Source organism: Antrostomus carolinensis, unplaced genomic scaffold, assembly GCF_000700745.2.
Source record: "Antrostomus carolinensis isolate BGI_N321 unplaced genomic scaffold, ASM70074v2 scaffold7920, whole genome shotgun sequence".
Lineage (NCBI taxonomy): Eukaryota > Metazoa > Chordata > Aves > Caprimulgiformes > Caprimulgidae > Antrostomus > Antrostomus carolinensis.
In genome coordinates this window covers 17,621-32,913 of record NW_010290477.1, presented here as the reverse complement: position 1 = coordinate 32,913, position 15,293 = coordinate 17,621, and the positions used below count along the sequence as shown (strand labels likewise).

Genomic DNA, 15,293 nt, shown 5'->3' with positions numbered 1-15,293 from the left:
TTGCATTGGCATTAGACAAAACCAGAAGTACTTCTTGGCAGGTTCCTGAGTGGATTCATGTGATTTAATATGCATTTTCTGATTACTGTCTAACCTTCTACAACCTTTACTGTCTGTCATTCGCCATTAAAGTTTCATCTCCTAGTCTATCAGGTGAAATAATAGTCTGAATAGATCTGAATTACCTCATCTTGACCTATTTTAAATCAGTATAGACAAATGCGTACAATAATTTCAGCAGCATGCGTCTTTAGAAGCTGATCACCGGGACGAAAAGTCCCTAAACATATTCTAGAATGCATCAACCCATTAATTATTATAATTTTTCATCATATAGCGTAACCTTGAGCAAGCACACTTCAATGGCAAATAGCATTCTAGTGAACGGAGTGTTAGGCTGATCCTCTCTGTTAGAGAATACAAGATATGTTCACATAAGTCCGTGTGAATTAAGGTGGAGTGCTGAGGCAGGTACTGTACTGAGACAGGATACAAATTAGAAACAAGGTGAAATGTAGACATTTTCAGTAAATATACCTGAAATTTTTTGTGGCTTAAAGATTTTACTTAAGCATAACTCAGGACTACACTGGGCAGTCCAGCTCCTCTGAAAAAAAAACGTGTTTATAACCGTGATAATGTCTGAATATTGTTCTCCACTTAGGACTTTCTGAAAGCTCCTTTTTAGACTAAAGTCTTTTACATCTGTTCTGTGTTCATCTGAATGTTCTTGGAAAGTTAAACAAAACTTACTAATAAGTTTCTGTGTGAGTGGGAATTAAATTGTTTACTATTTTTAAGGTTATCTTGTTACTTCTTTCCTTTCTATGTGTCAGAACAGGAACAAAAATCTGAAGTGTGGCAAGTGCTATTGACCTGTTTTTTAGCTGAAATAGAGCTGGTTTTTCTTTTTAGTAATTAGAAGAGTGATATTTTGGTTTCCAGCCTGGGACTCTCTGTGAGAGACATTGATAACGTAGCAGTGTTTACATTTTTGTCACTGGAAGTGAAGGACTTTGTGTTCTGTTTGTCCACAAGCACAAGATTTAAAGGGGAGAGAAGAATATTTAAATTAATAAACTTAATTGATAGTTAGATATGCTAATGGAGTATTCCATATCATATCACGTCATGTCCAGTATATTAGTGAGGGTCTCTTCCTCTTTAGCTCTCTCTGGCTTTCGCTCGGGCTCTCATTCTTCCTGGATTGCGGTTTCGGTTCGGGATTGTCGCTCCTCCAGGATCGTTATCTGGGAACAGGCCGGGCTTGGTCAGGAGGGGGGTGAGCTGTAACATTTGGTGTCATTCACTTGCATATTTTGTTACTGTTATTATTATCTTTACTATTTTAATATTATTAATAGTATTATTTTAAGTTTTCTCTCTATTATTAAACTGTTCTTATCTCAACCTACAAGCCTCCTTTTCCTTGCCCCTCCAATCCTCTCCCCTAGGGATGGGGGGGAAGTGGGTGAATGGCTGTGTTGGCTGCTAGCCAAGGGCTAGCCAAGTGAAACTATCAATCACAGCTATATAGAAAAAATATTTCTATATAGTTGAGGTTATTCGACATTCAAAATCATGTCTTTAACATATGGAAGAAGTTAGAAAGGATTTTATACTTTTTTAATAACCCACGTGATAAGAATCTTCAGTTTGTGTATGTATGGCTGAGTCCATATATGGAGTATTAAATAGGATTCTTTCTCTGGCCTAAAGCACTCAGTTTAGTCAGAATATACAAATACTGCCTTAGGCATTTTGGCCACAGTATAGAAATATGGCTTTATTATGAAACAAAAGGAAAGGGAAAATTCCATAGTAATATTATATCAGGAAGTAATATGGAATCTGTGTACTAATTTGATATAGAAATGCTCAAAGAGCTGACACCGAGTAAAACTACTAAGCACCACTGTTTTTTATTTTTTGAATGACCTAACAAATTCTCTTGTTTTCCACCAATTTTAAACATACGTGTTCATGGGCACTAATATATGTGGCAAAAATCAATGCACTTTTTAGCGTTAGTTCTGTATATGCAGAATTCTTTTTTTGCTGGACTGAATGTGTGAGCAATTAGTCTATGCTCGTATTTTGTGTGGCAGAAATATCTCTTGTTATGAAAAAAATTGCCTGTCTATAGTGACTGAGGTACAATGAAGTCATTACTGGCTATGCTCTTAAGTATGTATTTTGTCATAAACGCATTTACTAACTACTATGAAAAAATGGAGGTAGGTTTCTCTAACTTTTGATCAACTCTGCTTGCTTTATGCTTCTTAAATAAGTATCATATTTATCACATGTATTCTTTTGATGATTAATTGGCTGTTAAGTAATCTTGATGGTTGGACTTGATGATCTTAGAAGTGTTATCCAACCCTAATGATTATATGATTCTATGAAGTTTATGTATTTTGTTTTATCACCTCTTCTCTCTTTTGTGCTATGAAAGTTGGATGCTTCCTGCTTTTTAAAGTTTAAGCAGTGAATATTTTGATTTCCAAACAATTCTCAAATCATTGGAGACATGAATGAACCCTCTGTCTCATTCACCAAAATTGTAAGATGTTTTATAGAGTAAATAATCTCACCCTAGGCAGAGGCATGATGTGACACCGTTGTGCTGTGATCAGTCTCCTACTGTACTAGCCCAGTTCAAGGTATTGGTGAAAGAAGGAAGAGCCTGGGGTGGCAGGCTTCAGTGCGAGCAGGATCCTAGCCCAAGTAGCCCATCCTATAGTTTCTCTGGAGACGTCTCTGCTACTGCCATGGAAGAGATAAGGGAGAGAAGCAGAAGTAGTGCCAGTGACAGCCACTTTCCTGAAATCTGTGTGTACCTGCGACAGGGATGGGAACGAAAACAGAAAACTGCTACATCCTGTTCCACACCTATTTCTTATGATGACCGCGTGTCATCCAGACATTGGCCTCTTCCTTTTCCAGGGCAGGAAGCAGAGGAAATTGAGAGGACAAGTGGAAAGCATAGGATTTTTTTAGGAAGGGAGAGAAAAGGAAAGGAGAGTTTATCTAAAAGTCGCAAAATAGTGAATCCTCCCTGGGTCTTATTTAACCTTGCTTAACTATTAAAGCTGACAGGTCCATCACTCACCGCCTCCCAAAAATTCTTGTGCTACTTCCCAGATTTACTTTCCTCCATTTTTTTTTCTTTTATCACCAAAAATATTTTCTTTCTGAAAAGAGATTTTTTTTAAAATTGGACTTTTTGATAGATTACAGGATTTGAGACAGCTCTGTTCAGCAGATAGAAAGAGAAACAAAAAAAAAATTTAGGCCATCTTTATTATTCAATAGTCTATTTGAAGTCTGCACTACATATGTAAGTTCTTAAGGCAAAATTCCCCCTGGACTTTACCTGAATATGTCACTTGCCCTGTTAGCTAGAAATTATGCTGTATGCATAATGTGAGAATACTTGCTCAATATGCCACTTACACTTGTTGCGGGGTGGTGAGTAGTCTCATCAGATGAAAAAAAAAAATGTTAAGGTTTGAATCAACATTGCAGCAAGCACTATTCATGATGCATTAGGTTATGGTAAGCCCTATTCTTATTCATAAGTTTGAACCATAGTTGTAAAGCACAATTGCACAAAAAAGTTGTTAAAGAATAGCATTGTTCTTGAATTGTCCTGGAGTTTGCTTTTAACTGTTCATGCATACCATACAAAAACACTTCAATAGAAATTTATAAAATACGGCCATGTAACATTAGAGTTATATTCAATTTTGCAATATGCTGTGTGTACATATGACAGCTGTAGAGCAACTTACAGATTATTTTCCTAATGTAAGAACATGCAAAAAAGCTAATACACAATTTCTGGGTTTGTGTGTTTATAACGACATGGAAGCTGGGTTCATGCAAGGTGTACTGTTTCATGTACTGTGTTAATACTAATTAAATTTATTTAGATTATCTTTGAAATACCAGTTATAGTATATTTAGAAGTACAATATTTGAAGCAGTAAATATATTAATGTTTAGCCCCAAATCTGAAAATATGATGATTTTAGAGCTTTTCTAATTCATATAAATATCTAATTTGAATGAAGAAAAATATTAGGCAAATTTAATGTTAGGAAGTTGGCTTTCTAGATGACACATGAATTGCTAATTATATCAAATATATTGTAAAAACCATTGTGTGTGAAGAAAGATGTGCATGTGGTTCTTCTCTTCTGTCAAGTTTTGGCACACGTGCCTGGGTTGAGATAGAGCCAAACTGGGGTTTTACTACCTGATTTACCTTTGAGGACTGTCAAAAGATTCCGTCTTTTCCTTTGAGAACATTTCTCCATCAAGCCAAGAGAAGAGTCCTCTTCTTCTCTTGTGTTACCTGTTGGGGTAAGGAGTGCAGCCTTCCTGCTACTATCATGGCTTAAGTAGTCCAAGCACTTTGTACATAATAACTTAGGAAATGGGAGGTCTTGGCTCAAAGGAGCTCAAATGATAATCTCTGACTATAGAAAGGGCTGTACTACTTTAAGGATCTACTAGTCACGACTAATACCCTATGTTCTTACGTACTTATGTAAATCTGGTTTCTGCTTTGTCATTTTCCAGTATAAAATACCATGTTCTAATAAAGTCTTTCTTTTTTAATATATATTTTAATTCTCATGTTGAGATAGTACTAGCTTTTTTCACTGCTAATCACAATATAAAAACCAGAATTATTTAAATCGGATTGTTTTATGTTTCTGAAATGCTTCAAAGAATATATTGTAACAGAGTATTTAGAGAGGACCATATGCAAGAGTACCATGGAAGTGAATGAATACTGACATCAGGTGATAGTTAAGCAGCCCCAACCAAAACCTCTTATTGGGGACCATAAAATGAAAGATATATTCTTTTTTTTTTTTTTTTTTTTTTTCTTTCTTATTCTGCTACTTTAATGTTTGAATAGCTAGATCTTGAAAAGCATTCGGGAAAACAAGTATACTGAAATCTGAAACTTTAACTTCTCAATGGAAAACTCTAAAAGGGATGGGGGTTGGGAACCAGAAAAAAAATCCAATGCATTTAACTTTTCAGGAGTTGAAATTAAATTGTTGTTATTTAACCAACTCTAATTTTTAAAATATTTTAAGCATCCTGTGGAAATGAAATTATTGATAGAAAGTTTCATGGCAACAATTCTAATTTGCTAGCTGGTTCTACCATTTAAACATTTTTTTCTGAAATGCTAGTAAATGAACTAAATGTTCTTTGATAAAAAACTGGGATACTTAAATATTGAAATATGAGAGATTATTATAAACCCATTCTTTAAATCCTTGCTGAGAACAGTTTGGCCATGTAAATTAAGTGTGTGGATTAGTGTAGTTCTGCTGTGTCTCGTGTGTATTTCACATATAGAAGAAATATTAAAAATGTTGTGAACCAAAAAGTAATTGTGCATTTAAATTAATAATACAGTAAATTTCATTACTTGCTGTGTCTGAGAGGTACTTTAGCACCTGAGTAGCTTTGGGGTATAAAATAGGCAAATGACAGTTTTAATCAGTTTGTTTTGCATTGCTTTGATATTTGAAGATGATCTATTCCCATGATAAAGTTATCAGAATTGTTAAAATGAACCAAAAAATATTACAATTTTCTCATTCTTTGTTTTGAGATAAAAAGAAAAGTTTGGGAAAAGGGTTATAAGAAGTTGAAGTTGGAAGAATGCCTCTAGTCTGAGACCTGATATGAGATGTGTCTGATGCCCAAAATATGCCATATGTACCTTCCATTTTGAAAGGAATGCAATTGTCAGGAACACAGAAAATGTCATTTTATGTCATATTGTGCATGACAGTGGCTAGTACCAGATTCTGAAACAGCAAGCTTTATCTTATTCTTATAGCAAGTAGCCAAAAAGGCATTATCTCCTTTTTTTAGTGCAGTTTTTACACCTTAATGAGCTTAGGAGATGGTTAGCTTCAGTGTGTCCACTTGGCTGCCTCTATGGAAAGGAGGAATTCATACATTCTCTCCGTCACAGAGCTGCCACATGCATCTTTCTGTTAATGTTATTCAGTCTGAGCTTTTACTTGTAGATGGCTCTTCCTCATACTCTCCCTTTTTATATGTGTATGTGCGTGTCTGTGCCTGTAGATGAGTTAATGTGCTGGCTCTGTGGAGGTCATTTCAGCATCAGAGGTTAATCCCAGTAGCACTGCATATAGACAAGTTAGAAGTGGATGAAAATAGCCAGGTCAGTGGACCACATTAATGGAGCTATGTTGTTTCTGGGACCCATGGTAGTATTACACAATATTGTGCAGGGTAGATAAATCAAAGCAGTTAGATTGCAGGTCAGGTACCTCTGATGATTGTGCTATGCTCCATACCCTTTGATTCAATTCTAAAAGTCTTTCTCTTAAACCAAGGGAGGGCAGTAAGAGGGGAAAAATATTATGCTATTTCACCTGTAATGGGAGGGGAAATTAAGGAGGGGCAGGGTGGGCCAAGTTAGTATCTGATTCTTTATGCTGACCTGTCAGCTGGTGCAAGGATTGGTAAAGGAAAGTGTCGTAGCAAACACAGAAATCCCACAACTTTGAATTCTAATGTGTAGTCTGGGCTCAGGAGACCACTTTCATCTAGTTGTGACGTGACATTTTTGAACATACATGCACAAATATCATTAAAAATTTTTTTCCCCTCAATTCCCTATCAAATTATCAGAAAAAAATTTGTTCCGTTACACAAGAGAAAAGCACAATACAAGTTTTATAGAAATGTCAGTTCATAATATATGCAAATATATGTATAGATTGCACCGAAGTCTTTCATGAAGAGAATCAAAATCTCAAGAGAGACTTCAGCAAAGAATGAATAAACAAATGCTTAGATGCCTGCTGTTCATAGTTGTTGACATAATGACGTTTCAATCTTACTCTTCAATACAAATAGATGTTTCACAGTGTTCAGTTTAATAAAGGGTGCTGAAGGCTGTATCACCACCTATTATGGATTGCTACATAATAAAGGAAAAGTAAGCTGAACTGGAGATTTATTTTTAAGAGCATCACTGTGAAGCTCTGCTAACTTAGATATGAGCTCCTCAGACTGTAGCTTAGTCAGTTACTGGTAGACCTGGAAGATGATCCTGATTTGGAAATGATAGCAACATGTTGGCAAGGGCAGTGGAAGATATTTTGTTACATAGGGAAGCATACATCCAGTGCCTTTCCTGGTTGCCTTCCTTCTGCTTTTGTCTTCTTCCAGATCCTATTATTTCTCTTGTCTTATCCCAGCCTCTCTTAAACACATGAAATGGGAAAATGGAGTTTTGGAAGGGATATCTGCTTGCTCCAAGCACACCTTTTCTTTGTCTTCTCCAGCAGCTTAACAGTGAAAGTGAATAGGCCTTCTCACCTCACTTCTCTATTATCTGCTTCTGGCCTCAGTACTAACTACCAGTACTATACCACACTTCAGCCAGTCTGCTACTAATGGTGCTACAGATACTCTCTTTGGTCTTGAGTGCTTTTTCTACTTTTGCTATTTCTGGTCAAAGCAGCCATCCTTTCCATCACAAAGCTGTTGTACTGTTGCTTGTTTGCAGTTAGGTGCTCACTAATGTTGACTTGGAAAACTGCATTCAATCAAAATTAGGTTTCAGGGCACTCTTGAAGCATTTTCACTGTCAGCCTATTTCTTCTTTTCACACTTCAGCATAGGAAAGCAAGTTGGGTCTTTCAGCATTATCTGCCTAAATCACATCTCTAACCTGTTCTGGTAGGGCTTTCTTTACTATTGCCTTAATGATCATAGGAGTGAAACTCCAAAAAACTGTCATGGGTCTCTCTGCCATACAGCCTCATCTACATTAAGATGTGAAAATATCTATGCTAGAACTGTTTATAGTATTTTGCGAAGTATGTTTTAAATATTAATTGCTTTATATGTCAGGCATTTATTTCTGAGGACCTTAGTTGGGTTTTGAAGGAATACCTAAGTAATTAAACTGCACTTTATGAATTAAAGAAATCTGTGGAACATATATGTTTCTATTATTTTATGTTTTACATTTTTTTAGCATAGTTGAAAAGCATCCAAGAAAAAAAAAAAACAACATTAAACAGCTCTGCATTTTGTTTTTCAGTATGCAGTGACCTGGAATTCAGGGAGGTTGCAAACAGATTGAGAGACTGGTTTAAGGCACTTCATGAAAGTGGAATTCAGAATAAGAAGACTAGGATTGTTCAAAGGCCTGAAAGAACAAGTAAGAGATTTCTACTTGTCTTATTTGATGCTCTTTGATACTCTTCTGTACTTTTGTATTTCTGTTGCGAAGACTTGCCTTAATCTCACGTGCTTTAAATAGGCATGTACGAAACCATAACTTTGTGCTTTTCTAAAGTTAATTTCTTATTTATGGCTCAGTATTGATATATGATGTTCTCTTTAAACTTTCAACGTTGTTTGGCAGGACTCTTGCTTGTAAGAATGTATGGCAGCTACCATTCACAATGGTTTCATTTGTGAATGCTATCAAATTGTCTGTTTGATAGAACTTGATATTGAATATTGATATTAGCTGCTGTATAAGAGAAAAGAAATAAGTAGATATTTTGAGCAACTTTTCCATAGAATAAAGTGAGTTACTGAATGCCTAGGCCTAAGAAATGATGTACAGGAGCTGTAATAATGTGTGACCCATCATTGCTAGTTGATGCCACTGTAGGTACCGGTACAGAAAAACACATGGGAAAGGAGCCCGTAAGTAAAAAGTATTTTTCAAGGATATATTTCAAACTGGAAAAGACTCAGGAGTACTAATGAAGTGGAAACAGTAGGGGGCATAATTTGGTTTTAACCCCCTCAAATATTTAAATAGGTTTTTGTTGTGGAAAGTAGTAAAGTTTTAAAATGTAATTATCAAAGGACTTATTTAAAATAGCAATTCAAGTGTGCAATAATAGTTTCAAGAGTAATCTCCTACTGTGAAGGAGAGTCAAATTAGATTTCATAAACCGTGAAACTCTTACCTTTCATTAATATGAAGAGCAAACTATGAATTCCTCCAGAGTATTTTTCACATAACTTGAGCACCACTGACTGCTTGCCTTAGTTTCTTCATTATTAACTTTTGAAGTATTGGGGATTCTTTTTAGCTTTTGTGTGACTGGTATTTGTAGCAATACTTCCCCTTTCCCCCCCCCCCAAATCAATTTATTTAATTTAATTGGAAGTGTCATTTCTTTTCATACTAAGGAAATAAGAATAATTCTGTAAAACGTAATGAATTAAATATGATTCTGAGTTATCTGGGAATACTTCTTTTAGCATTGACAAAAAAATGTTTCTGATGTACAGTGGTACAAAAAAACACATTTAAAAACATTTATTTCCAATTTACATTCTGGTTGGTGCCCATAACTGCCATGTGATCTGTTTCTCACCCAGGAATGAAAACAACAGAAATAAAAAGTGTGTGGCTCTTAAGTAAGCATTTATTGTATAGTAATAAATAAAACGTATGTAATAATATAGCACATCACTCAGTTAAAGGTCAGCTGAAACATTGTGTAGGGCCCAGTTTCTTGCTGAATACACACTTTGTTGAGGGTAACACACTGAACAGGTAAGGTAAAAAATGCAGCACAGCTGTTTAGAAGCCTGACAATACAGTAGAAGTTCAAAGAGATTTTGGGGCAATAATAAAAGAAGCAACTATTCAGCTATTAAGTACTACTGCATACATAAATAAAAAGTCAGTGTTTCAAGTAATTGGGTTCTGTGTAATACAGGAATGTAATGTTCATAATTAATACTTTGAATACATTGAAATGTAGTGCAAAGTTCTTAAGAGCATTTTTCCCTTAGACATTTTCCTTGGCCTTTTTTCCTTAAGCACACAGGTGACATTGATGAGACCTAGTACCTATACTCGAGACAGGTATTTGTATCATGTTGTGTATGTGGCTATATTATACTCAGATTTATTTTATCCCTTGTTTGTTTGCAAATTTAAAATCTCTGAAAGACTAATATATTTTTCAGATGAGGCGATTGAGTGCATCCTCAGTAAGTTTGCAGATGACACCAAGTTGGGCAGGAGTGTTGATCTGCTTGAGGGTAGGAAGGCTCTACAGTGGGATCTGGACAGGCTGGATCAATGGGTTGAAGCCAATTGTATGAGGTTCAGCAAGGCCAAGTGCCAGGTCCTGCACTTGGGTGACAACAACCCCATTGCTTGGGGAGGAGTGGCTGGAGATCTGCCCAGCATAGAAGGACCTTGGGATACTGCTCAACAGCTGGCTGAACGTGAGCCAGCAGTGTGCCCAGGTGGCCAAGAAGGCAAATAGCACCCTGACTTGTATCAAAAATAGTATGTCCAGCAGGAGTAGGGAAGAGATCCTTCCCCTGTACTCGGCACTGGTGAGGCTGCACCTTGAGTACTGTGTTCAGTTTTGTTCACTACAAGAAAGACATTGAGATGCTGGAGCGTATCCAGAGAAGGGCAACAAAGCATCAAAAAGGTTATCAAGCATTGGAACAGGTGTCCCAGGAAGTGGTGGAGTCACCATCCCTGGAGATATTTAAAAGATATGTAAATATAGCATTTAGGGATATGGTTTAATTGTGAACTTGGTAGTGTTAGGTTTATGATTGGACTCAGTGATCTTAAGGGTCTTTTCCAACCTAAATGGTACTATGAAAGAGTCTATTTATAATTAAGATCTAAAATTTTACTGTGTTTGACTGAAAATACAAGAGTCTTATGGACCTAGAAATATATTATGTGATCCAAACTTATTGGTTTGTTTTCAGACTTTGATGGTCACTTACTATAACATTAGGAGCACTCATAAGATTGAGTGGCTTCTGGCTCATGTTGATTTTACAACTAGTACATCATAAGTGTTCATGTTTTGGCACTTCATGTACAATGCAGAAGATAGCCATCTGCTTAGATTATGTAGATCAAAGCAGTTGTGAGATATGTGGGTATTTTTAGAACAGATTGTTCAATTGTATGAAGCACTTTGTTCTGTGAGGTCTATAAGCATGAGGAGCTCTTCTGCAGAAAATATAATGGTTCCATTCTGATTAGCTTCCTCCAAAGTTTTAAGGTCTGCTGAATCTTTCCCACCTAACCTGAGCTAGTAAAAGAATCTTCCTAAGACAGGTAGACATATGTATTTGCCTTTGAAATCTTTCAGTTTATGATCTTCTCTACAAATACAATTGTTCCAATTGAGGGGAAAAAAAACCAGTTTCTGGCCCAGTTTTCAGAATTTCCTTTTGAAAACCTTCAAAGTCATGAAGTTCTCTCCTTTGATGGTATAAAGAATTCACACATGTACTTTAGGAGGTTTCTGAAATTTTAGGCACAACTTAGACTGGATCCTACCTTTCCATTTGTTTGAGAGACAGAATCAAGAGTTGATTTGGATGACTGAGAATAGTCTTTTCAGGGCATTTTTTATAAAGAAATATAATCTGTGTTGAAAAATCTGTTTTCTTTGCTCTATAGACCTTAAATTCCCTCTGAACATGGCACTGTCAGAAATGTTTGACTTACACTTGTAACATGGTACCAGAACTACAAATAGCTAGAATGTTGTACAAAATACAAATTGATTACTATGCTGGTTTTAAATTAAATTTTCTGTTTTAGAGAGTTATACCTCATCAACCTGAAAACAGAGGTAGTGTTGTTACAGGAATGTTGAAAAGTTTGCTCTTTGATATAGGAATACTAGAATGTAAACTTGGAAGTCTGATGATAGGCTTTGGCATGTTTATTTTATTTTTACTAAAACAAAGCAAATTAGATTGTAGGAAAAGGTTACACATGAGACATTCAGATTGTCGTATCTTTTCTTATTTTCTTTTTCTCTTAGAAAGTTCAACAAAAAAACAGTTTCACAAAAACACTTGAACAATGACTGTTTATTGTGTTGTGTTTAGTTACTCAAATTGCATATATCTGTGAAAAAAAAATGCTTTCAAATATAAAAGAAAATGATCAAATGAGTATACAATCTGTAGTTATTTTTTTCTTTCATTTGTGGATTTGAGGATGCAAAAATTGTTTAAAAACTGGTTTTGATAATGCAGCTGTATGGTTTTACTAGTATGTACATTTCTGAACCTCCAAATTTCTCATTTGTGGCTGCAAAAGATACTGCATCTTATGAGAATTTAACAACATGTCTGTGGTTCAGAAGGAAGTATTAGGTCATCATGTCCCTGTAAACACACAGAGCAAAAAAAATAATTATAACCATTCTACATTATAATGTCCTTTGGAATACTAATAAGAAATTTGTAAAACTATTCTTCAAGAGCTAAGCTCTTGAGGAATATCCCCAATGAAATTGACCCATATTCATGGGTCTTGATAAAAGAGGGCAGCCCATGAGCTGGACAAACTGGGAACTACTGTGTCTGTACACTATAGTTTGGTGATTTGCCAGATTTCTTTTGCATATCATAGAATATTCTATGAAATCCCACAGAGTTGGTCTCCAAAGTCTTAGTAGGTCTAAGACATCAGACACATTAATTTTTAAATATACCAGGGAGTCCAGCACCTATTTTGGGGATGTCTGACAGCTGCATCTAGAAATAAATCTTGCAAAGAACTTCTTAATCATGTATAATGACTTTATATTTAGCATGTGATCTCTACAGAACAACAGCTATGACAGAAATCCACCTGAATGCAACTTCCCCTTTCAAAGTCCTGATGATTTTAGCAGATCCCTGGAGTTGTTCATTATCCTTGGGGAGTTAAAAATCTGTTTTGGCACCCTTTCCCCCAGGCTGTCCTTTATTCTTGTCATAGAGTTCTTTCCTCACTGAAAAACCGTTCTGCATTTAAAAAAGCAATTTGTGACATCCTTTCTAGTTGTCTGTTTGCATTTAGGATTTTTCATATTTCAGTCTCTCAGGTGGCACCTGAGACAGGATTTATTAAAAGGCTTGGGCACAGTCCTGACCAAAGTAGATGTGGTGCAAGTTTATAGTGCCTTGCTGATAGTTTTCAGAGTTGTTCCAGCTATTAAGTAGTCCACATTGATCCTTAGAATCATTAATATTATTTCTAAACAACCCAAACAGTAGTGTTTAAGTTGTTCTGCTAGAGCCATCAATATGCTGATAACAAGTTAAAAATGTGAGATGGCTATGTTACTGTGTTTATATGAGAGTGAAATCTTTTTGTTTAACTGTCACTTATTCTTTTCCAAAGCTGAATCTTATTAGAAATGCAGAGTAGAATATTGCAAATAATTAATACGGTTTTATTTCCAAAATCCTTTTTGTGTCCAGATGTATTCAAATTGCATATATCTAGAAATATCATTACTATAAATGTTTTATAAACGCTTCAGTCTTGTCCTTAGGTTATTTATCATCTAAATAGACGACACAAAGAGGACAAAGATACTTTACCCTCATACTACAACAATATTCCCATTATTATCCCCTTGTGGTTGTGGTTGGGGAAATAAGGAGTTGAAAAATTGAGGTTTTACTTACCTTTTTAAATTTTGGGGTTTTTTTATTTCTGTATTAATTTTGTGTGATAAAACTCTAGGAAATTAATGCATTCATTGCAAAGCAGAAAAAATGCCATAGTCCAACAAATATTTCTGCTAACAGGTAGTCTATTTCTGAAGAATACTTGTGCATCTTGTCATGTTAGAAGGTGAAAGACCAGAGCCCAAATGTAATAGACAATCTTTTTATGGCTTGGGATTAATATGATTATTTGGAGTCTAATACACGAATAATTTTGAAAATAAAATACAAGAAGTCTGAAAGAAAATGACATATAATTGGCTTGTCTAGAACTAGCATGGTGAGATATTATTACACTAAAATTGCCAAATACCCTTTCAAACTTGCAGCAGGAAAAGACCAATTTTGTATAGAAAAGTGTAAATAAAATTAACAATTTCAGATCTCTGTTTGGAGGTTTTTACTTCATTCTGACTATCCTAAGTTCATTTTCAATAAAGAGACACAGCAGACATTATGCAGAAATAACGATCACTGATCTTCATTGCTGAAGCATACTTGGAAATCTTGATGTACAGGCAGGACTCATAAGCAGAACAGTAAGTTTTTGCTTACTCCTGTCAGTAGTATCCCATGCAGCCATTGTATAGTTATAAGAGATAAAAAGAACTGCAGTTTTAAACATCATTTTTTGATGTCTTGAAAATGCTGACTGCCTAACAGTTGGGCTACTTCCTGAGGTTATCTCAGAAAATGTCCTGTAAGCTGTACTGCAAAGTTGTACAGGCTGGCAACCTGAACCATAGTTCCAGTTGGCTAGAAAGAAAAAGTTCTTCTAATTACTTTCTGCATGTTTCAGGTTAGCGTAAGCCCAGGCATCTTTAAGCAAGAGCCTAGAAGAAGAAATCCAGCCTAGGAGTAATTCTGAGCAGGGGTGGTAAATTAATCCAGCTTTACTTAAAATTAAGTCTTTGAATGAAATAAAACAGTATTGTTGACTGAGGTTTGTATTGACTCAGTCTTTTGTACAGAATTATCCTTATGCACAATGAAATACTATATAGATGTTTATTGTAGCATTTTATTTCTCTCTCCTCAAGTATCTCCAATTTTTCCTTAGCAGACACTCCTATTGATATGTTTCATCTGAACTGTCAATCTATTAGCAAACTGGTAGCCTCCAGCAATAGGATTCATCTCTGTTCTCCGCCCCCTGCCCCATACCTCTGTATACAATTCTCTACAACACTTTCTAGAAAAGGAGAGACTTCAAGATGCAAACTTTCACAGGTGTTTAAGAAATGTTGCAGCTGTGCTTTTATTTCCTTCCCTTGTACCTTTTGTTATAAAATGACAGTTAATTATCCTAGATTTATCGTAAGACCTTTGGTATCTTTCCCATGTCTTGCCCTCACCCAGGCTCTGCTCCTACCTGTGTAATCATGGTGAGCAGGAGTATATTACAACTTTAGACAGGTGACAGAGAATCTTATGCCTAACGCTGTCTCCTTCTTGGGCTAGTATGGAGCCAGATGAGTCTCACCTAGATCACCTAGATTTGCCTTTTATGAACGGCAAATATGACAGAAAGTTTTTATGTCTGCTTAGTCTCTCTTTAGTTTAGTCCTTCCTGCTCAGGTCTGTTCTGCTTAAAGTACGTTGGGAAGGGAAACTTGTTCCCAGCTCACGCATGGTGGGCCTCAGCTGTGAGATGCTGTTAACTGAAGATTTTCTGATAGCCAAGATATTAGACAAATTCATCACAAGTGAAAACCTTCTTGCTATGCAGCTTGCAC

General features: G+C 35.8%; 1 protein-coding gene across 1 annotated transcript in view; it reads left to right on the top strand.

The window, feature by feature from the left end:
* The window catches only part of LOC104529100 (SPARC (osteonectin), cwcv and kazal like domains proteoglycan 2), a 78,534-nt gene that overhangs the window by 48,639 nt on the left and 14,602 nt on the right, over positions 1 to 15,293 (top strand). Inside the window, exon 3 of the mRNA XM_010173303.1 lies at positions 8,126 to 8,245. Within this exon, the coding sequence (XP_010171605.1) occupies positions 8,126 to 8,245 (120 nt within the window). The remainder of the gene's footprint in view (positions 1 to 8,125; positions 8,246 to 15,293) is intronic.